This window comes from Bombus vancouverensis, chromosome 14, assembly GCF_051014615.1.
Source record: "Bombus vancouverensis nearcticus chromosome 14, iyBomVanc1_principal, whole genome shotgun sequence".
Lineage (NCBI taxonomy): Eukaryota > Metazoa > Arthropoda > Insecta > Hymenoptera > Apidae > Bombus > Bombus vancouverensis.
Genome location: NC_134924.1, coordinates 6,835,911 through 6,860,334, shown reverse-complemented (window position 1 = coordinate 6,860,334; position 24,424 = coordinate 6,835,911). Strand labels below are relative to the sequence as shown.

At 35.6% G+C, this 24,424-nt stretch overlaps 3 protein-coding genes across 9 annotated transcripts in view; 1 reads left to right on the top strand and 2 right to left on the bottom strand.

The window, feature by feature from the left end:
* Positions 1-2,702, bottom strand: part of TTLL5 (Tubulin tyrosine ligase-like 5) — a 35,889-nt gene extending 33,187 nt beyond the window's left edge. For all 3 annotated transcript variants that reach the window (XM_033338528.2, XM_033338445.2, XM_076624389.1), the window contains exon 1: positions 2,563-2,702. The gene's annotated coding sequence lies outside the window, so the exon portion shown is untranslated. The remainder of the gene's footprint in view (positions 1-2,562) is intronic.
* Positions 2,703-2,909: 207 nt separating this feature from the next.
* Mocs2B (Molybdenum cofactor synthesis 2B) lies at positions 2,910-9,617 on the bottom strand. Its single transcript, XM_033341554.2, has 9 exons — positions 9,451-9,617; positions 4,881-5,280; positions 4,639-4,785; positions 4,267-4,570; positions 3,748-3,988; positions 3,580-3,665; positions 3,272-3,519; positions 3,138-3,191; positions 2,910-3,069 (listed from the first exon to the last, which is right to left on the bottom strand). Exons 3-9 carry the CDS (start codon positions 4,777-4,779, stop codon positions 2,998-3,000), a joined length of 1,146 nt encoding a protein of 381 aa, XP_033197445.1. The 5' UTR covers positions 4,780-4,785; positions 4,881-5,280; positions 9,451-9,617; the 3' UTR covers positions 2,910-2,997.
* pasilla (RNA-binding protein Nova-1-like protein passilla) lies at positions 8,415-23,177 on the top strand. 5 transcript variants are annotated; one of them, XM_033340969.2, is made up of 6 exons: positions 8,416-9,346; positions 11,008-11,154; positions 11,240-11,397; positions 11,657-12,008; positions 12,099-12,553; positions 12,624-12,761. In XM_033340969.2, the coding sequence occupies exons 1-6, from the start codon at positions 9,229-9,231 to the stop codon at positions 12,630-12,632; spliced, it is 1,239 nt and encodes a 412-aa protein (XP_033196860.1). In that variant the 5' UTR covers positions 8,416-9,228; the 3' UTR covers positions 12,633-12,761. The 5 variants fall into 5 exon arrangements, with proteins under 5 accessions (XP_033196702.1, XP_033196860.1, XP_076480516.1 ...); XM_033340811.2 differs by having other exon boundaries at positions 8,415-9,346; positions 12,099-23,177; XM_076624401.1 differs by lacking the exon at positions 8,416-9,346 and adding an exon at positions 9,673-10,204 and having other exon boundaries at positions 12,099-23,177.
* The last annotated feature ends 1,247 nt before the right edge of the window (positions 23,178-24,424 follow it).

The following is a 24,424-nucleotide window of genomic DNA, read 5'->3' as shown; positions in this document are numbered from 1 at the left end:
TTATGCCTTCTGTTTCTATGCTAGCTACGTTTATTGAAATTCAGTTTACATCAACTAGGTGGAATGCGTTACGCCACTTGTACGTTCTCGCAAGCCATGATTAAGAGAAATCATGCTCCCTATTACCCTATAGAATAGCCGCTCTCTATATAAACGAAAAACTCTGCGTGCTATCGGCCTACTCGTTAAAATGCGCTTAAAACGGCATCGTGTTGGCCCAATGAACGACAACAAATCGTTTTCCAGAAAACTATATACCATCCGTACGTCAGCATCGTTAAACCTTACATACATAAAATACATGCATAGAATACAGGTATATCCTGAATTCTATGAAGAATTCTTGATGTACGCTTTGGAGATTTACAGGGATATGAAAGAAACGACATATTTAGAGGTGTTTAACTGAGGGAAGAAAGGCACGGTACATCGGGTTCCCTTAAGTATTTAAGGTAAAGGTAAACGAGGTACCGTGCTGCTTCAGGCCAATTTACCTTTGTCGTTGCGAAATTTTGGCAGGACAACTACCTGCAGTGGTATACGTCAAAGTAGCGGAAATTTTCCATCGTCTTCCGTCTACGAGTAAATCGTTTAAAAGCTTTCCTTTCGATTTGTTATAGAAATGCAAACGGTTTCGGCATTCAACGTTTTGCGCAATAAAAATCTTTGTAGGACAATCGACTGGCAGTTGTAATAGGATTTCGTAATGCAATGAAACTTTTTAAAACTCTCGCCCTCTGCCTCTCTCTCTCTAAGAATTTCGTTCCCTTCCCTTTTCCATCCTTTAGCGATGAAATCAACGCAAAAGAATAATTGTCACGTTATCGATATCGTCGTCGATTTCCGTATTTTTTGGGTCATTTTCAATTACCTCTTTCTATCGCTGTCGAATTTCTTAAGTTTAAGATACGAAAGAATTAAAGGATTTACAGCAACAAAGAAGGAAGCTGTAATATCTAGATTTTATTTATTGGAATAGAAAGAAAGGTAAATTATACAATACATTTTGCATCCGGAAGTGTAGAAATTTATTACCATGAATTACGTAGCGCGTTTAAAAAAGCGATTTGATTTTTATTGATTTCAAGTTGGTTTTATTGGTTTACTGAAATTACTGGAGAATGAAGCTGCCTTCTGTAATTGCAACGATCCCTTCAATTGTTATCGATATGCGACAAAACGGATCTCTCTCATGCAACATGATTTCCATCAGTTCGCAGTTACACAAATAACAAGCGAAATAAAACCTTGTTGCGCGCAAACGATCGTTTCGCGACGTTTCGCTTCAATTAGAATCGCTTAACTGCACGAACAGAGATTAGCCTATCCTCTAACGGCGAATATTCGTCAAGATTCGCTAACAATCGGCGTCAGACGCCTAACTCGACACGCGTTTGTCGTTTCAATCGGTTGCAAACGTAACTGACGGCGGTTTCGCGAAGGGTTTCCTCGCGGCGAACCTTCACGGATACACTCAATTGTGTCAGTCGTTTTCTGACAACCAAAAAGAGGGAAAAGAACGTGATGGGATATTAGTAACGTTGCCTCGGTAATACGGAGTTTCACCATTCCGAATTATGTTCTTTCTGTTCTGGTTACGACGCCGACACGATTTTCTCTTTTAACTATTGCACACTAGCGATTCAAGATAGGACCGTTGCCAGTGTGTACATCTCATCTTAATCATATTTCTTACGCTATTAATGCAACACGATAGAAACGGCACGCGCACTACAGATTTAAAAGCACGTCAGACAAAGTACGGGTATAAAGACTCGATGCGTCACTGTCTTGGGAAAAGATTTTTCTTCGAATCGAGATTTTAGTTTATATTTATTTGATGTATGATAGTTTAGAGATATTTTCATGTGTACTTCCTTCTTTTATACAAGACCCTCGAATTTGATAAACGCGTTTGATTTATTTCCACCATTTAATAATTCAACGTTATTGCTATGTTTCCAAAATCTAGTTATTTGTTTCAGAAGTAAATAGATTTATCTACAGTATGATCGTTAGTAACTTCAAAGTTCCAGGTAGAAATGTATCGCCTTATTTCGACAAAATTTACAAAAATTATTAAAAGAAACCCATGTGATAGGACGAAAATAGATCGGCGTAAAAATAAACGATACTTTCGAACAGGGAAAAGGAAAGAAGCGAGTATCGTTGTTTGAAATTTAAACATTACATATCGTAATGTTTAATGTCGGCATTGCATATAGTAAGGTGAAGAATTATTCTGCAGCTCCAAAAATCCCCAAGATGGCCAAAAACCAAAAATTCATTGAAAACTAAGAACTCTCGTTATCCTATTTGCGATTTGTTCGATTTAATATCGTAGGTCGACTTAACAATATGTAACGATACGAAACGAAGAAAGACTTATGTCAAAATAAACAGGATCGGACGAAAACAAAAAATATAAAACCGACCAATGGTCCATAAACTCAGCTGAGAGGAAAAAGGATGCTTGTCACCCTGGCAGACGACGTGCTGTCCGCGTGCTCGACAAACACTATAAGATACGTGTATTTCAAAATATTGTATGACAGTACTCACTAGCATTCGTAAGGACGGCTACTTTTCGATGAACTTCTGTATGAATAACACATTACTATCAACGATTCACTTCAAATTATATCGGGATAAAGAGAAAACTTCGACAAACCGCAGCCATACCGTATGGCAGCACGACGAAGACTGCCTCTATCAACCGAAACACGAACTAATGTAAGTACATGCTCGAACAGAAGTTTCCACCTGATCGAAAAGTGTAGCCCCGCCTTTCGACCTGCCTGTACTTAAGGATTGGACATAGAATTTTGGTATATAATGTAATGATCTATAATATTAATTAATATTGGCCATTTGCTATATCATAACAATGAAAATGAAATTACTACAAATTTTCTATACTTATGAAATATTATTTATTTTGAAAAATCTAGCTATGTATAAATAAGTGGTCAGTCTTTAACAATTTTTTATGAGAGATCATTTCGCCCTTTTGGCATATTTGTCTTCTAATTCATGCAGTTTAGAATCAAGTTCTGCCATAGAATATGTCTGAAATGTTTTTTCGTAATGAGTAGTTTTTGGAAATTAAATTATATGACTTAAAAGATATCACTTACCCTTTTCCTGACTGGTTTAAATGTTCCTTTGAGGTTGTTCATATCTTCTGCTTTCTGCAAACAATAATTAATGTTGGAGAATCAATAATACTGAACGTTAAATCGAATTTAATAATATTTCATTAAACTTTTACCCAAAGATCCTTGTATTCGGGAGATATGCCTTCTAAGTATAATATTCGATCTTCGATATTTTTGAGTCTTTCATATACATCTTTGGGAACAGGTCGATTTATTCCAAGAATTTTTTCGGTGGTTGAGATTCTTTCATCCAATACGGACGAGTAATTATTATTTGTTTGGGTCGGTCCCGACATCGTAGCTTTATGTAAAGCATGTTGATCGACTGTTTGAGGTCCCCATGCATTGAGTACTCTATGTACTATAAAAATTTATGTTTAAATATTTCATCATTTATCAGTACATTACTACCTTGATCTACCTTTAACATGACTTTTAGAATCTTTTCTCCTAATAAGAATGGCATCTACTCTCGCGCATGAATTATCATTCTCATCATTTTGATCCCTACAATATATTATCATTAAATTACAACTATCGTAAATCGCTTACTATTACGTGTTTTTTCGTGAATGTCTTATTGACTAACCTTTGACAACAAAATTCTTGTACGTTAACAATGTTTACTTGTTGACGTTTTCTTTCAATGAAAGCTGATATTCTGTGATTCAGTTCAGCCGGGGTAGCACGAATCTGAACAAGATTTGGATCAATTATTACATCATCCTCTTCTTTTTCTACTTCTTCGCCATCATATTCTATTACAGTTTCTACTGTGTCATTTACTACTGTAATATTTTCTGATTCTTCTACATCAATCATATCATGAACTACACAAAAAACAGTCACAAAATGGGTTAATGGTTGTAAAATCATAAAACTATGATTAACGATTTGTTAATATTCACATATATTTACTATATAATCTTTTTCAAATTTTTTACCATTCTACAATATATTACATGAATATAATATATATTAATTTTATATAACTGAATAGATACATTAAAAATTTCGTAAAATTATGTAATTGTACTCAATGATTTCTATATGTTACAATTCTCTATCTTTCTATAAAATTAAGGTATCGTATAAAAATATTATTTACTATTTGACCAGGTACACTCCTTATTTTCTTTCCATTGAACTTCTTGAGTATCATATACCTCTTTCTTCCAAATTGGAACTGATGTTTTCAATGAATTAATAGCATATTCAATAGCTTTTAATGATTCTTCCCTATGAGGAGAAGAAATAGCAATTACTACGCTCGCTTTGGATACTGGTACCTCCCCTAGGCGATGATATATAGCAATATGATAAACATTCCATTGAGAACGAATTTTTGAACATATGTTTTTCATTTCTTTTAAAGCCATTGGTTCGTATGCTTCATACTCCAATCTTAAAACCTTGAAGTCATAAGTATATGAGTAAACACATCTTTACATTTGTAATTATAATTTTAATGGATAAATACCTTCTTATTATCAAAATTGTCACGAGTAATGCCAACAAAACTTGATACAGCCCCACAATTAGGAGCTGTTACTAAATCAATTATGTGTCCAACATTTAACTCTTCTTGTTGCAATTTGACGATATCTTTTGCAGTACTCATTCTAACCTAAAAATACCGCATTCATATTGTAAGACATTTTATTATTAATTCATAATGACGTACTAGCTGATTAAAATATTCATATTAGAAACAAGACAAACCTCCACTAAGTGGTGGAATAACAGCAACTTCGTCTTTTTCTGAAAGTACTAGTGTCGTGTCTGAAGCAACAAATTCTTCGTTCACTGCTAAGACTGATGTATCACGAATGCTTTCTAATTTAAATTGGCTTATTATTTTATCTAATAAGTCAACATATAATAATTTTTGAGGAACGGTAATGTAACATTCTTTTTTCCCCGTTAACTCTCTTGCTTTGGCAAAAAAATAAACCTTCACTTGTATTTCAGCAACACTGTTATCCATTACGAAGTACATGCACACAGTAGCAGCGCAAACTCACAAAATACTTCAACATTTTTATCGCACGACATATAATTATCAATATATCGAATCAAGTTATGTAATTAAATAATCATCCAAAGATAATAGGTCCGTTATCTGAAACTCAGAACAAGGTTATATTTTTCTTCAACTGCATCATCTTGGACTACATTAATCAAACTAGTGTCCATGTGTGTTGTGGAAAACATATTAAAAAATTTTAATAATAAAATTAATAATAAGTCACGAATAGAAGTAAACAATTAATTGTTAGCTGATATTGTTAAATGTTTTAATACTTCTTATAATAAATTACACACTTGACTGCGCTATAAGCATATAGTCTAAGCCATTCACTTTTAAGCGGTAGAATATAAAATAATTGAATTTGTAATTGTGGTCAAAATAAAAACATATTTACGAATGCGAATTATCATTTTTGATATAAAAAGAGATTATATGACTCCTAAGTACACTATGCTTATATATATATATATATTACAGCTTCCAAAAAACTTGATAGAACGAAGGTATTCTATAGATCGACTTCAAGTACCTTGTATGATATTAAGGTCAACCGAGAAATGAGGTCAACGTAGCAAGGAATCGTACTGTTCCGCTTGCATAATATTCGATGCACAAAAACTAATACATATATTTGTTGGATTATTTCTACAACTCATATTTAGGGAATATGTTAATCAAGGATTACTTATTTTGAATATTTTGTAAAAATTGTAATAATATAAATGTAATTGTGAGTTTCAGAATATGTGGAAAATCTAATCTGGTAGTTATTAGAGATGAGAAACTTTATAGGATGCAGAAGTAGCTATTTTATAAGTAATGTATTAACAGCGGTGACGATGTGTCAGTAAGCAATAACCTTGGATAAGCATTTAAATGTATGCATCGCGCGTGCAGCACAATGTGCGCGCACGCTTAAGTATAGATGGACAGCCTGCTAACCCAAAGTCTAAAAGAGTGTAGGGATTTAGCTCATTCACTCGAGTTGCTGTGGAACAAGGACTTTATTTTTAAGGAACTTATTCCTTTAACAGTTAAGTAACGCTCCTAAGACTTACTTAAGCGTCACAATCGAAAATCACATAACACGATAAACCGGTTATAGCAATAGTTATACATATGTTTATTTAGAGATGCTACCTCATTCGAACGCTGGATATGTGACGTAATAAGGGAAAAAATTCCGTGAGTGTTACTTAACGTGATCAGTTCTAAAGGATCAAACTTTTCAATTTTGGGGTAGAAAAATTATTATTGAAATCTTTTAATCAGTTTTTAGTAATTAACGTAATGAATAATGCAACTAAAATAAATACACAATTAGATTCGCGCTTGGTAATGTAATTATGCATATAACAATGTAACTATTGTAATGTGTATTTCACGTAGAAGTTTAGAATGATTTAGTAGCGAAACATACGGTGTGTCGTATGAGAGAGAAGTGCAATCGAGCGAGGTCGTACAGTGATTATATATTGAGTAACGCTACTAGTGCTACTAGTCCCATCGCTCGAAAAATTCATGACAACATATGTGTTACATGCACCTACATAATTGGATCGGAGGGACAGTTGTGAGAGTCATACACGCGAACACAACAACCAACGTGTTCGCGCCTTTAGTTAAAGCAAATAGAAGAAGCCGAACAGGAGTATCACGAGAGACAGACAAATTTCACTTCATTTCATTTCTGATGATATAATAGATGATATAAAGATCCCGAAATGCAATCGTGTGCGCGCGTGTCCAAACGTAGTTTTGATTATCAGGTGAAGGTTTAAATAGTAGCCAGGAGCCACCTCGTGGCTTAAGAACAACATTTTCAAAGGAAGAATAATCCCGCGATTCACGAATTGTCGCTCTTGTCGTTTCAACGATGAGCTGATTCATTACTAGTAACAGCATTGCGACATGCGACTATGACTAAAAGCGTTTGTGTATATAGCATTGTTCACTCATGGATTTATACGATTAGTTTGTAATGCGAAACAAATTTTTATCTATGTATTTACGTATCGTCTGATATCACTGCAACTTTGAACTTTGCCTCTCTTGATAATGAATCGTTTTAGTTGAAAAGAAAAAAGGGAATATGTATTTTTGGAAAGCAATTTTTTAAGGGGAATCGTTTTAGATACGATTTACAGTGTGCCAGCAATGCCGTTTCAGTCACATGTGCGCGCAATCGGTATTAGAAAACAATACCCACGAGTTTCAACGATGACTGCATTGTTTCTGCCCATTGCAAAAAATCTATTATGGTATAATGGACGTTATTTTGATCATGCATATTGATAATGTAATAACATTGTCAGTCTCTTCCGTTTTAATATATGTCGATAAAATATCGTGATTTTTTTTAAATTATTAATGTGAGATAATAACAAGAACAGTGATATTTTTTAATCGATTATTTTTGCAAATTATTTACTCAAATCTCTACTGCGAAATTTAAAATAATATGAATTATATTTTTGAACACGTAATTCATTACAAGCCCATAGGGCACACTATCTTCGTTGTTTTCTTAGATAAGACTCTGAAAAGTACATCTTTTTTCAGACTCTAACTATATTAACGGATAAGAATATTATTAACCAACAGATGCACGTACATTACGTACACGTATACGTGATATATCCTATGATTTCACTTTCAAAGAAAAATGGCTGTTTCCCTTTCGACTGACTAGATGTAACGGATCCCATTATTTCCATATCTTAAAGTCAATGACTGTTTCGACAAACAGAAAGTTAGTTTCAAAGGTATGCGACGGTATACATCGACTTCAATTCGTCGTCAAAATTCATAAATATTCTCAATAATTAATCCATATTTGAATAATAAACCGAATCATCATGCGATACCATAGTAGCATCTATATTCGTTGATAAAAATTGATCTAAACATCATGCATGATCGTGATAAGCGACTATGATCGTAGTTTTGAAATCATCGCTAGGAAATCAAATGCATCTTATTCACTTGCACATGAACTATGATGTCATACTGCAGTGCGCACCAACAAGATTAACGTCCTTGACAGGAAAAACATTTTTATGATATAGACGGTTTTCTCTTAATAGGAACAATATCATTTAAAATAGCGGATTAAATACATGAAATTCAAATTAGTACCGTTTACGACATCCTCGCATTACTTATAGATACATACGATAAATGCAACATGCCACGGTAAGTCGCAACTGTAACTGTATGATGGTTAGCAGTAAAATCAATCGATAGCTATTCGTTCAGCTAACTCTGATTCACGGTAGATCGGTCGTGATACGTATTAGAAATCATTAACTCGCTTGTGACGAAATATTAAATCGGTCAGATGAGTTTATAAAGGTGGGAAAGAAATGCAATAAATTATGTAATATAATGTTACATTGTTATTATCAACAGAAGAAGCGAAGTTAAATCAACGAGACTACACTTTGAAATTATTAAGAAGTATAAAGTGAGAGACGAGCGTATAAATGTGTGTTTGTCGTAACGATGGAATTTTTGGTTAAAAGATGGAAGAGTATATGCATGAATGCATAAGGGCCCGAAATAAGACGCCCCTGGTGTACGTTGAACAGTACGTTCCTGCAGAACGGAGCCCGCGAGGGCTAGTTAGAAGAAGAGAGTCTAACTGGTGATCCGAAGTGGTATAAGAGCGAGGGAGACAGAACGAGCGAGAGAGGAACGCGAGGGCCGAGGCACACACCATCGAGTATCAACCAGCTGGTTGGCAAGGCAGCCGCGAGCAGTCGCCAGTGAGACGCGGTACCCCGCGAGGGCTTTCGTCGTTTGTTCGTTCGTCTATACGTGTGTCTATATGTCCGTCATCTCCCTTCCGCTTAAACCTATCGTGGTCGTGCGTACGTTCATTCGTTCGTCCGGTCCGTGTGTGGTGCGTCTCCCATCGCTTGCTTTGAACGACACTTGCCACCGGTCGCGACTATCGTCTCTGTGTCAAAGTACGTCTCTCTCTTACTCTACCTCTCTCTCCTCGTTTCTCTTGGCGTGCCCGACCGAAAAGACAAGATGGCTGCCGACTCAGGAATGGAGACGTGTCCTTCCCCGGAGATTGCAGACTCCAGGAAGCGGCCGCTTGATTGTGACGCGGAAAATGGCGCGACGAAGAGGTCTCATTACGGATCAGGTATTTTAATTGCGCGTTGTCAATCATTTTTATCGACTGTCGCGGTCTAAGCTTCCCTACGCACCTTCACCAATCTTCCTATACATACGATAAAGTACACTCACAATGATTTTCTCTCTCCTTCTCTCTCTTTCTCTCGCTCTCTCTTTTTTCACTGTTCTCTCTCTTGCCTGCGATGCTCTTTACTCTCTCGCACGCCTTTGACAATCTTGTCGCTGGTGCTGCTGTTGACATAGCGATCGCTCGCTACGACCGTTCCCTTTCGTTTCCCACTTCGAAGCCTGGCGAACGTGTACACGGAGGCGAGAACGCGAACACGGTGCACCGCACAGCGGTTCGCGCATCCTCTCGTGCCACGTCTCCTTCTCTTTTTCCGTCTCTCATCTCCCCTATTTTCCCTATTTCTTCGCTATTTCCTTGCCTCGTATCGTTAGCGCCAATTCACGCAACACCTGTAACGGTGTTTTTACGCGTTGACGGTCATTTTATTATCGTCAACGTCACCATTGTCATTGTCGTTTTCGTCTTCGTTGTCGCCTCTCCCCTCCACCCTTCCCCCAATCACCGTAATCGTCAACATTGCCCTTATTTTCCTGTTCGTCTTCCTTATCGTTTTTGTCGTCGTCGACGTTGTCGTTGTGGCTGTCTCTGCTGTCATCGTGGCCGTCATCGTCGTCATTGTTCCTGCGTGGGCGGTTGTGCCTGTGAACGTCGTTAATGGAGAATCGCTGCTGCGGTGGCTGTCGATCACGGTCCGTGACTCTGCAACTTCGTCCCTGTCGCGCCCGTTTCATCGGACGTGCAACTGCTAAGTTCGCGGCAAGACTCGCTGGAAGGGACCTACACCTTGTTCCATCCGTACGCATATTGTGTACCTTTTCTCTGGCGTATTCTCGTAGTGCAGTGCCGCCGTTGTCGCGAAAGCGGCGTACTAAGGAACGCGCCTGCTACCCGTTAAGTGGCAGTTACTAGGATGTGGCGTATCGGTGAGTTGTCAGGCACACCGTTCCGCTGCCGAGGTTGCGGGTCAAGGTCGATGCGAACCGAGTGAGCGCACAGGGCTTCCATCTGTCAAACAGCTGTTTGCCTTCAACGCATCAAAACTTTGTGTCTTTCCGCATTGCACTTCCCTATCCTTCGTCCACCGATTACCCGACACTTTTTCGTGACTCGTGCTGCGTGCTCGTTGATATTGGTCTCCCTGCGCTCGCGTGCCCGTGAGTACGCATGATTTCGCGTTCCACCGATTTAAGAACCAATCAAAAGTCACAAGTTTGAACGCCAATCACAGAATAACGTGTTAGTTTGGTGAAAAACGTTCCAAAGTCGCACGAGAGCTACCTTTAGCTTTCAAGTTCAATATTGATGTTTCACTTTCATTCAATTTATCTTTTAATGAATTAGAAATTACTGTGATTTCCGTAAAAAAATTTGAAGTGCTTTCAATGTGTATATGTTTTGTAAAGACTGTGTTAAATTTGTATTTTTCTCTAACTGTTTATGCTAGTGTAATAAATATCATTTCTTACTGAATTCAATGTTTTAAAAATTGTAACTTTTCACCTTTTGTACTCTGTTATGTACTAATTTATAATTTATGTGTCTTTATACCATCTGTCGTTCGATTAATGTAATAATTTCTTTTTTTTTTTATTTTATAGGGGGTGATGGAACATATCACCTCAAAGTATTGGTCCCTGGTGTGGCTGCTGGAGCAATCATTGGAAAAGGAGGGGATACAATTGCCCAGTTACAAAAAGATACAGGAGCCAGGGTCAAAATGTCTAAATCCCACGATTTCTACCCAGGTAGACTGAAAATATTCCCTTATGCTGTATTTGTTAGTACAAGGTGGCATGACAGTCTTTGCATATAATTTTATGCGATGTACAGGAACAACAGAAAGAGTGTGTTTAATTACGGGTAGTTTAGAAGCTATAATGGCAGTTATGGACTTTATTATGGATAAAATTCGTGAGAAACCAGATCTTACATTAAAGACAACTGTTGACTTTGAATCAGGGAAAACTACCGCAGAGAGAGACAAACAGGTAAAAAGCTTTGTTTATATATGTATATGCTTTTTATGTATGTTTAGTATACCAGAATATTTATACATGTACATTTGTCAGATATTAAACAAATATTGCGTCATTGAAGTTGCTTTTGTTAATGGTGACCTACTTATTAACTGCTTTCGTATTAATTAGAAATGCACAACCAAAAGTGTTCTTGTCATATATCTATTGATTGCAATAAGGAAGGCTAACATTTCTTTATTTACATGTAATGTTTAATATAATATTTTAGGTAAAAATTTTGGTACCTAACAGCACTGCAGGCATGATAATAGGTAAAGCTGGAAATTACATCAAACAAATAAAAGAAGAATGTGGCTCGTACGTTCAAATAAGTCAGAAGGCAAAAGATGTGTCTTTGCAAGAAAGATGTATAACGGTAATTGGAGAGAAAGAGAATAACCGTAATGCATTAATGATGATATTAGCAAAAGTGGCGGATGATCCACATAGTGGAACATGTCCAAATGTTAGTTACGCAGATGTTAGTGGTCCTGTAGCTAATTACAATCCCACAGGCAGTCCTTATGCTCAAGCACCTACAAGCACTCCCACGTATACTTCTACGGCTGGCATCAATACAGGTAAGATTTCTAGTAACATAAAAAACGTGTAATATAGTTACAGGATTAAGGTATGATAGTTACTAAATTGTGACTTACATTTGTTCACAGTGAGTCTCTTGAATGGTGCTGGATTAAGCTTGAACTTGAATTTAGGAGCTGCAATTACAGCAGGTACAGCACCAGTGACAACGCAATTGTTGGAACATATAAAGTTAAATTTACGAACGGCAGGTTTTTCGGAACCTGCTGCTAGCGAAATTTTGTCTGCTATCGCTACACTTGCTAAATATAATCTTCTCGGAATGGGAATCGGGATGCCTTCTAGTATGGGATACCTTGGAAATCCTATGGATAGCACTACAACAGCAAATGGTTCGAATAACAATGGCGGCGTATTTGGGCCAATTGGAACAGTTCCTGCTCTTGGATCTACGTCTCCCACACCACGTAATACACTTGACAGATACGAGCCTTTTGATCCATTCAGACAAAACAACACAGCTGCCAGTGCTATTCATCTAAACAACAATTCGTTTGGCCTTGGCACTAACCAGTTATCACTTGTAAGTAAGAGTCCTACACAGGTAGACGCCAACAACAAGGAGACCAAGAAAGTAGACATAGAAATTGCAGAGGTTATAGTGGGAGCTATTCTGGGACCCGGTGGTCGTGCCCTCATTGAGATTCAGCACCTAAGTGGCGCCAACATACAAATCTCTAAGAAGGGCATGTTCGCTCCTGGTACCAGGAACCGCATAGTGACTATCACGGGTTATCCTAATGCAATCGGCACTGCTCAATATTTAATTGAGCAGAGGATCAGTGAAGAGGAAGCAAAACGAGCACGTCAAAATGCCCTCGCCAATATGATCCATTGATTTCAAGTACAGCACTTTTGTTCATCCCCATTATTGAGCTCCGTCATTCATCTTTTCACATCTTGAGGTGATGCTGCGGTAGCTCTCTCTTCCCTTCTTGAAACACTCGTCCACTACCACCTACCACCCGTTGTCATCTATCGCTACATCACTATAGCGCTTGCATTCTCACATCACTGTTCATGCATTCATCATGATTCGTCAACATTTATCTATCTTTTAAGATTATTATGATATATAAATATTATATGTTAAATGATAACTACTACAATTGTTCTGTGATACACCATGTTACGGGACTTTATCACAAATAATACACATACTACATCAGAGTTACATAATATATCTAGTTGTATGGTATAGGATATTGAAAGAAGGCATGATAAAATTATGATTACATTAGAAACGAAATGGCACAATTTGGCCATAGTTGTTCTTGGAAGGTCAAGACGACAATGTTACATGGGTAATTGTTTCGTTTCATAAAAATAAATCTATTTTTTTCTTTTTTTTTTGTATAGGACCATAATCTTAGTACTAATATGAAAGATATTTTTAGTTAGAAGGTCATACAGAACTCACAAATTGAATGGCTTCGATCTGAGGAATTAGTATTTTAATGTGTATCGTGCAGACCAAATTATATTCATTTCCATAAAATGATGTTGCAAATTATTGTATTGAACTGTTCCTTGAGCTATGAAATGATTAGGCCGATTGAATGATTAACATGCTATATGAGCAAGTTTTCTCGAGTACAGAGTAATACCTTGGCAAAACCAAAGATCTTACATATGTAAAGCAGAAATAACTTGGCTGGAGGATAAATATACATACAAAGGGAGAGCTATTCTATGTATAAACATATATTTATATATTTACAATGCTGGCTGGTCCAGTTAAATGAATAACATAATACTTTATTGCCAAGTTTTATTCTGAATCCCAAAGTCTTTATTTCTCAAAATCTTCATCAAATTATATCTTATAGTATTTAGATTAATGTACCCAGAAGTATATAAACATCAAGTCTCATTCTTCCTTACTCATACCTTAGGAACAGAGGATTCATTATACTAGGATGCTAAGATAAGAATTACTCGATTCATCACTGAATCAAAAAGATCCTCTCATGTAATATTTTGGTATGGTTAACACGCGTTGTACATTAAAACTTTTGTCTAATTATTTTTAGTTTCAAGGTATATCAGTTGAATACAATTTGAGTTAATGAGATATATTTCATGACACTTTGCAAAGCAAAAGCTGTGACATAGAAATTTGTTTTTGTCATTCCTTTATATTATAGCAGCATGAATATAATTATTTTTGTCATGTGAAGATATTTATATTTATATACATCTGTTTTCAATAGTTTAATCGTGAAATATTTTTTGAGCAAAATATTCCATTCGCTAGTGCTTTCAATTCTTTTCTATGCAATGATTAATGTATTCTGATGAAAATACAGCAAATTAAGGTTTCTACATACATACATACATACATACATACATACATACATACATACATACATACATACATACATACATACATACATACATACATACATACGTTCAGTTTTACATAAAAAGTGTCTGTCATGGTCGACAGTCATGTCATACATCCTTGGGTTCTGTATGATACTGCTTTATGTGGAATTCTATTTAAGACAACCAAATCTTTGACAGATTTTTAACAACTGCACTTTGACACTGAATCAAATCTTTAGATAGGGAATGGATTTTAGCTAGAAACTTCGTTTATGTTGATAATAATTATCAATATTATGAACAAAAGAGCAAACAGCTTATATTTCATTGCTAGATAAGAAAGAGGATACAGCATCTACTAATAACAGACGTTTCAAATCATTGTTTTTTGGGGGGGGGGTAGGTATTAGGAAAGGGTGATATAAGGGATAGGCAGTAATCAATAATGGGTTTAGTTAAAGTATCTGAAAACGTTAGCTGTAGCGTCAAATGAAATATATAAGTGTACATGAGTACAATTCATAGCTGGAGACGCTGGCTCACCGCTCTTTAAAAATAACTTGTATATTCATAAATATCGCATAACATGAGTAATAATATATTACACACAGAGAGAAAAAGAGTAAATATATATATTATATATTATATTATATATATAATATATATATGTATATAAAAGATGCATCTATATATACATGAAAAGTTCGAATTAGATTATTAAATAAAAGAGAATTCATATTATCTAAAATATAAATGACATATATGTGTATATTTATATGTATATATGTATACACATATATATTCTATATATATATACATATATAAATATAATATATAAAAGATATAATATAAGTAATGAAATGATATTATAAACATTGTTGACAAAATATTTGCGTCCGCGTACGTAAAACATGATTTTATGTTTATTCATAAATTGTATGTGAACTATTGATTAAACTTCACTGTGTTGCCCAAATACATTGAGAAAGAAGTCACAGATACGATAAAGATGCAAACTATTGTTAGATTGCTGTAGATAGATCTATTTGAAAAAAAAAAAAACTTTAATAGAACATGTTACGAACGTCACTTGTACCATTAACTTAATTTATAAATCACTTTATTTTAATATAGCCGTTGCGCTATTAATATTAATGGCAGCATAATATTTCTCTATTGCATCCGTATATGCAGTACTTTTTCTTCGCTAATTATACGTATCATCACATTAGATCTATCATTGGCGGTTTCTTAATTTTATCCTATCGTCACTTTCTCTCTATCTCTATTTTATAATTCACACTTTTTCTGACTGCCGGTAGGCAGGTGTGTTCCAATTGATTTGGACAGGCCAAGATTTTCAAAGGGAAACAGATTTTATACCATTTTCATTTACACACATCGATTCGTACTTTTGTCATTTACGACTCTCACATGATTATTTGTACTAATGTATCTAAATCTAGTATTGCAGTGAACTTGTACAAGTAGATGAAGGAAACAAATTTTTCATTCGATTTTCGTCACAAGAATGTTGATATATTTTGTGCTTGTTACAAGTAACATCGATATTATTACAGTGAAGTGAAATAGACTTTTATCACATAGAATATTTCTTCTGTAACTTTTTTTTCCTTTTTTTTTATGTGTAGCACGTACAAGCAACAAAACACGATGAATGATTGTATTCTGGTTGTCACGTTTAAAAAAAACGAAAACATGCTTGATCATTTGAATATTCCATTGCTAAAATTACAATGTTTCTAATATTATCGGTTACATCGGAGAATAATCCTTCTAAAGGTTCCTTATGTCATTTCCTGTAATCGAAATCAAACAGCAAATATAATTATTTTTCGATTCGAACAGAGTCCGTACGTATGTCAAACTTGTAATATGCACATTAACGAAAAGAAACGGAAGGAAAAATAGGAAGAATAAGAACGTGTAAGTAAATCTCTTTCAAGTAAATCTCTATGACAAACAACTTGTAGGTAGCACGAGATAATTAGATTAGGTTACGGTTTTTCTCAGTAAACACATTCCTTAGTAGAACAGATTATGTATAAGGATAGCTGTGATGAGGTTGAAATGAATGAAAGAGAGAAAAGAAGGGAAAATAATTGGGTGAGAGGGAGATAGGTGTTTATATCAGCTGCCAGTACGTGAAAATTGCCACGATACGTTGATGTATGTAGTGTGTAAAATCATAGAATTTATTTGTTCAGGGAAAAATAACTCGATGGCGAATAACGATTCATCAGCAAGGAGAAACGAGAAGACGGATCAGTTCTATTCTACATGATAAAAACACGATGTCGATGTTAAATGTTCAATTTTATGAGGATCGCCGCATGTCGCAATATCCATTTTCCAATGTTATCGCTTGGAACGTTCGATAAGAAAGAAAAAAAGAACTAACTCACTCTCCTTGCACCATCGGTAAGAAACGAAGTGATAAACATATTACAAGTTATAACGATCAGCCAGTTTACTATTAGTATTTCCTTTAGCGGTTTATATACATCTCTCTGTACAATATTAGTATTTTATAAATATCGTAAATGTTACGGGGCTACGGTTCGCATGTGTTCATCGGTTTAGAAGACGTATAACGTAATAGGGAAAGAAATTAAAATCGTTCGATACATTGAATCGTAACTATTGACGGTCGATGCAGAAAATTCCATAGAGATAAACGTCCAACGGGGAAGAACGATCGTTCGTATACGTTTCTTCTGGATTGTTTCACGTTTACAGATACCTTTATAGGGTTCGCCTTTAGACGGTTGCATATTATTGCGTTGAATTTTATTGTTCGCGTGTTGGACGATTGTTGCTCGAAATAACGATACGAAAATACCTCCATGCAATGTGGCAAAAAGAAAAAAAAAAGAAAGAACAGTATTGGTTGGCCAGTCTATGTTACCTACGAGTTGTTTAACGAGAGGACATCGTTAGAGTAATTAAGCCGGCAGTCGCCACACATTTAGGAGAATCTTATTTCATATGACGCTTTGTTTTGTACAGTTTGAGATATATTTCATCCGATCATTCTCTAGGTAATGAAAACGAAAAAAAAAAAGATTAACGATAATAAACATGGTAAACCACGGCGCCAGAGAATGGTTGTTGGGCGCCGTGGATAGTTGTACACGATTACTAAGTATAGATGTGTAGGTAGTGTCTTAAATCTCTTGTAAAAGTCGTCATTACAGGTTCAACGTTTTAATCAATAATCGATCGATAAAAGGAAAAAAAAATATTTACAGAAATGGATAAAAAATGTATAATTATACTCTCGCACGTGGAGACGTAGTGTAGTAATCAGGGAAACTGTAGGAATTGCATTGACTCGCCTCAATTCTAATATGAACTATTGTTACAGTAACTATAATTGAATTTGACACACGTCGCCACGATGGTGTGGCTTGCGTGTCACGTTACTTGGCTGTGTGTGCTAGGCTACATCGTAATTCATGTTCCATCATCCATCACTCCACTCGCACAGACTCCATTTACCTGTATAGAACGGAAATAAATAGCGAAGGAGAGGAGGAGGAGGGGGGGGGGTTGACAAATTAAAAAGGGGGGATTAAAGGAAGAGAGTAACGATGATTTATCATTAACTACATATGTAAATCGATATTCCGATACGAACGAAAGGGAAAGAAGGAAGGAACGAAAGATCGAACGAGGGATCGGTACATATTTGATAGCAGAGGAAACAAAAATGGAAAAAATTCTTTCGCACGACATTTACACACTCCACCCAATCACTTTAGTGCCATATTGATATCCCATCAGCCACACTTGTTGACGTTTTGACGGTAGAACGTGTTGTTAAAGATGTGTATATTCTGCGATTATGCAGGCTGTTTTGAATAAAGTCGGAATACGTTTATTTCTCATTACGCATATATTAAATCGTTACAAAGTATTATGAAACACACCTGTATATGCTTATTTAGTTTCTGCAGTGTACAAAGAATCGTTTTACAGCTGTCGAGGGATTTTAATGTTGATTATCACGATGACGAGATAGAGCTTATATATATATATATATATATATATATATATATATATATATATATATATATATATACACAATATATATGCGTATATATTGTGTCGATCTATACGTATTGATTGAAAACTCTAAGTTCGAACTTCTTATTTTATAAAATAATATATGCATATTCGACGAGGAATTACAAATTTTGTAAAAAATGCAACAGTTTCTTGAACAGGAGCAATGCGTTTCGTTTGGAAATTGTTCTTGTTGTTGTCAAATCAGAGAGAAAGCTGACTTTCTTTTCTCCTATTGTCGGTCTGCGCTTGATGTTGGATTCGATACGTTCGGTGTTGAAACTAGTAGAACAAAAGTGAAGAATTATCGGACGAAAGAATCCTTTGTACAAGATATTTTCGTAGCACAAATCGCTTTCCTTTCGAGTCGCTCGAGCCATTGTTTGTAAAGAAACGTTGCATTTGCACTCTTTAAGAATGTTATATTCTCGGAAGGTTCTTTTACTGCCGCTCTTCGCAATCGTTCGCTATAATCAAAGGTTTAAACGATAGAACAAATTAACAATAGTCAAGGGAAATATAAAGAATTGATGTAAAACGTAACGTTACATTAAGAAGTATTAATACAGTAAGAGATACGATAATAGATGTGGAAGAAATGGTAAAGAATGAAACGGCGAGGATGAAGAAATAATAATAATAATAATAATCGATTGCATTGCATTGATCGACAATATAGCAAAATTAATTATTTATAGGTAGAGAGAACAAAGATGAACGAGCTTTATCAACAATTGATGACATAAACGAATTGTCTTAACTTGTTCTTCGTCAGATGTTTCCACTTTAAACGCTGTTGTACGTGAAATTTTTAACTGCTGTGTGTTGCACAACGTTTGAACAACATTTGCAACATCGATTGGTTCACTGGATATTTTTCTTTCTTTTTTTCATTTTTTCATTTTCGTTAAAGCTTCGCTTTTTGTTTTTTCCTTCTCTTTCTTTTCTTTTTCTTGTTTCGATTCGCCGAACTTAAAATTTCACGATACACCTGCATTGCAATGCCCTTAAACGAGCAGAATAAGGAAAGAGCATACAACACAAATAAAGAAAACAATACAAAGCGGATAAAAAGAAAATAACAAAGTGGCTGTAAATATTTTATATAAAAAGAAAAAAAGATATATATAGAGAAAGAGAGAGATCTATCTATTATAGGGATACGCGTGGAATTAAACGAAAAGAGGCTTTTATTTTTGTCTAAAAAATAAAAGATGGACGATAATCGAATATAGCGAGACGAGAATTATAATTGGACAAGTTCAAAGAAAAGATAAAATATCCTGACGTTAGTCGATTCTAGTGCATAGTATTTACCGATAAAGTATTAAATATCGCGCCCATCGACACGTAATACAAATTTCGATCGTTCAGCCCGCACTGTGTCTTCTTCTGCGTAAATCGAGCAGATGCTAAATTCGCAGATCTCCGATATCGTCGTACAATTGAGAAATACGCCACTTGCGAAGCGAAGCAAAAAGGGAAAAGAAGAAAACGAAAGGAACGAAAGAAAAGTGAAGCTTTCTCTCCGCGTACATAGAAAAAGAAAAGAAAACAGAATGAGACGAGCCTCGTTAGTGTATTCAAAATAGCAATGCATACCGATAACTAAATCTCTAAAAAAAAAAAAAAAAGAAAAAAGAAGAAGAAGAGGAAGAATCTTCTCATCGCGGATGGCCGAATGTCTGAGAAAAAGAAAAAGAAAAAAAAAAGAAATATGATTCAGAATATCTAGACGCAGAGCGAATAGAACCGAGGAAGAATTTATTCGAGAGATAAAACTATTTAAAGAAAGAGTAGAAGAAAAAAGATATAAATAACTAAATAACGGATAAAGAGAAAAAGAGCGAACAGTAGGGAACTTAATAAGAGAGCACATTTAAACGACTAGAAAGATTCGTTAACGTGTAATTAAGAGGGTTGTACAAAAGTGTATGTAATGTTATTTTATTGGAGGTGAGACTTAGAGTTAGACTGTTAATACACGGTATATTATTTTGGGTAAGCATATGTAAAGAAAAAGATTTAAAAAAAAAAAAAAATAATGAAGAATAATAACGAAGAACTTGGATGAGAATCGTTATTGTTGAGGTAGAAGTAGCACATAGCAGCTCGGGGATTATAATGATGATGAGGATGAAGAAAAAAAAAACTATTAAGTACCTTGTTGAATATAAGTAGATTAATAATCGCTAAGTCGCGAAGAAAAAAAAAATAGTGCACCGCGATGGTGCATGTGTGCACATTCATGTTCATTAACGACTTGTTGTCATTGTACACACACACGCACACATATACATACATACATACATACATACATACATTACATACACAGAGTGAGAGAGAGACACACATACCCATGTTACATATATGCATACACGTACAGACGAACATTGTACACTTGTATAACGCGAAATGTTGCATGCCTATACACGCAAAAGAAAGATTTGAACAAAACGAAAAAAAAATATGAAAATATATAATAGAGGGTTTCACGCGAAACGCAGTGCCGCGCGTTGTGCTTTACCTTTCTAAGGATCGTATCCGAATTACGATGCCGGTTACATTAGATGAAATAAATAGCATTATCTTCCACGAATATTTCGAATTTCAAGAGCAGCTGGCTGCGAAAGAGGTACCATAGTAGAGATTCGTTCGTCACTGATGGAACACGATCACAAGTATTGTACCTTACATTCCTTTGGCTATAAAGTAATAGTAAGAACACGACGACCGTGTGCCTCGTGCGTTTCATATATCGCGATCACCGAGAAATAAACGAGATAGATGAGGGAGGGAGGGAGGGGGGGAGAGGTGGAGGAGGAGGAGGAGGAAGCGGGGGAAAAGAAGAGAAGAAAATACGGCTAAATTGGCATTCGATCGATCGATGATAATCAAAAGGGAAAGAAAAGAAAGATCCATTTCGATTCGATACGTGGCGCGCTTTCACCGACTGATTTAATTGACGCACGTATTACACGGTCGATCATACGTTTTTGTTTCGTTTTTTTTTCTTGTTTGTTCATTTCGTCAGGATATATATTAAAAAGAGGAAACGATGCATAAAAAGAGCAGCGAACGAAATTGTATTTTTTAATATATATCTGTATGTATATATGTATATGTATATATTACGAGAACTCGCCTGCTAGAAAAAAAAAAAGGGTATTGCGATTCAGATTCAAAAGTTCGCGAGAAACTATAGTTAAATCTAACTATCACAAGAAAAAAAAAAGAGAATCTCTATTATTATTATTATTATTATTAAAGAGTATAGCGTGTTCTCTTGGGATGAAAGATTATATATATGTATATATACACCTGTGTATATGTATATGTATATGTATATATATATATATATGTATACATTTATATACATACCGATTGGCGAGTAAAACTCTCTGAACGGATAAGAAAAAAAAAAAGAAAGATGAAGAAGATAAGAGAAACTATAATAGGGCTGTTAATTATTGAGAATCATCTAAGCGATATATTAGAAAAGGGATATGCACGTGTTTGGATACGTGTGTCGATGCGCATCGATTGTCCGTGAAATGGATCGTACAAATAAACGATCCATTTGTAACATTGTTCTGTCACGGTCTTTTTCCAAGAAAAAGAGACGAAAGTATACAAGAGAACGAAAGCAAAGAAAATAATAGGGGAATGTCGCGTGTAGCTCTGCATACGATAGTTCGGAAAAGAACGACAGGAAACTAAGCATACGACAAGACACTTGTCCCTTGTGTTTTACGACTCCCTTCAAAACAAACGATTGTTATATTGTATCGAGCACAAAAAGTTGCGTTACTTTTTCCTATAATGTTACGTTCAATTGTATTTTCGCGAGAGTAAACGATCCTTTAGCTTCGATTCTCACCTCGGATTTGAACGTTTCAAAAACGCTCCGCTTTTTCGACGTTGCCGAACGAGAAGCGATACACTTTTCGATTTTGTTACACCGATATAAATGGGTTAATTCGAAAACTAAACGAGCAAGCGAAAGTTGCGCCGACTAATCGTCGAGCTCTTCTCAACTCGAGTCGATAGAGAGGAGTGTTTTTCCGTGTTTTCCCTATCGACGCGACGAGAATCCACTCGGCATTCTTTTTTAATATTCTCCAATATTCTTGTTAATATTCCTTTCGATTTCCAAGGAAATGATTTTAATCTGACGATTAGCGTGATTATTCGAGGCAAAGTTGAAACGACCAATCAACGATCGGGAAAAATCAAAATGAATCCGAGATGTGCGGATCGATAAACGCGACGACAAGCGAGCATGCATCACACGGCTTGTAAGCCTGAACACGAGAAAGAAGACAAAAATAGGTCTTTGTTTTTTTGATCGACGACGCGAAAATGATTACGTTTTTATTTGATAATTTTTGCTTGTTATTAAAAGTTTACGTGACCTCTTGGGCACCACACTATGATTGTTATTGATGAAGTATATATTATACTATATATACATATATATATATTTTATATATGTATATATAATTAGTTCACAGCATTTGAATTTACTCTAAATAATTACTTTACACTCTAATCACATTTATTTGCATCCATAAATTGTTATTCTTTCATCATCAGAGTTATTCCATTCAATGTTAAATAATTATAAATATTAAACATAATATATTAACTATTTTCACTCATGAGAAAGCATCGTTACCTGTATGACAAGTGACCATAAGAGCATAATAAACAATCGCTCATTAAATGCATTCTGTTGTTCTTCATTTCATGACCTGGCCACACACGTTCCATCCATCTACTCCATCGATCCATCCATCTGTCCATTCAGTGTCGCTGTATGATCGTCATACGCATTCTCTTGTCGTTTTCTTTTTTTTTTTCTCTCTCTATCTCTTTCATTCACCAAAGACTGTTTCTCCGAGTATACGTCGCAGAAGTTTCTACCGTAAAGGAAGAAAAAAAAAAAAGAAAAAAAAAGAAACGTTCCTCGTCGATGGAACGTCTTTTCTTTTCCTCTTTCTCTCTCTTTATCTGTTTACCGTTTCGTTTCCGATAACGGTGTCCAAATGAATTCTGTGCAATTGTAATTTTGTCGAAATTAGGAAGGTTCCCAATCGATTGATCGCGACACGTTCGTACTTTCTTTATTCGCGCGTCTCCTGTCTGACCGGACACGGTCTCGCTCCACTTACAACTTACGACGAAGCCTTCCAAATTTTGATAGAAAGCTCACGAGAGATGAAAACACGCACTTCATTAAGTGGTAGCATGCGTACCTGTAAATACGATAATGTACAATTAACAATTTTACGCGACTAGTCTGTAAGTTCTTTTATATGTACATACACGAACGGGAGAAACGGGAAAAACAAATGCGTTTGTATATGCGATGTCAAGTTCACGTGCATGTCTTGCCTCTGGTTTACTCCCGCGTTTCGTCACGGGGAACCGCGCGTTAAACCGGAGGGACGTGCGAGTAATTCCGTAGGTACAATATTTTCGAAGCATATATCGAACGGCGAAGAAGCGCAGACATACCGTTACACTCGGATTAATATTTAATGTTATCGTCGTTCTATTGTACTCGTTCTAGCTATGTGCCGGTTCTATCGCGAACTTTGTCGTTGCTGTTGTTCTTGTTAAACGTATCTCACGTTCGGAATAGCATATCATTCGGAATATATATGGCACTAAAGGAACCGGCGAGATCGGTTGCCCTTGCATTTCGTCAGCGTACAAAATTCGGCGTACAAAACAGAAAAACCCGTGCTGTTCTAACTAGTCAGTATAGATAAGGGAATGTATTTTTTTACACCATTGATTTGTAATAAAGATATTGAAAACGAAAGAAAATTAATCCAGTTCAGACAGAGGAGATACGAGAGCGCTTGTGTTATTCGAAACAAAAAAAAAAAAAAAAAAAAGAAAGAAGATAAGGAGAACAAAGCGATATCGATGAAACCTTTGTGAAGCGGATCGACGTTTTTCCTTTTAG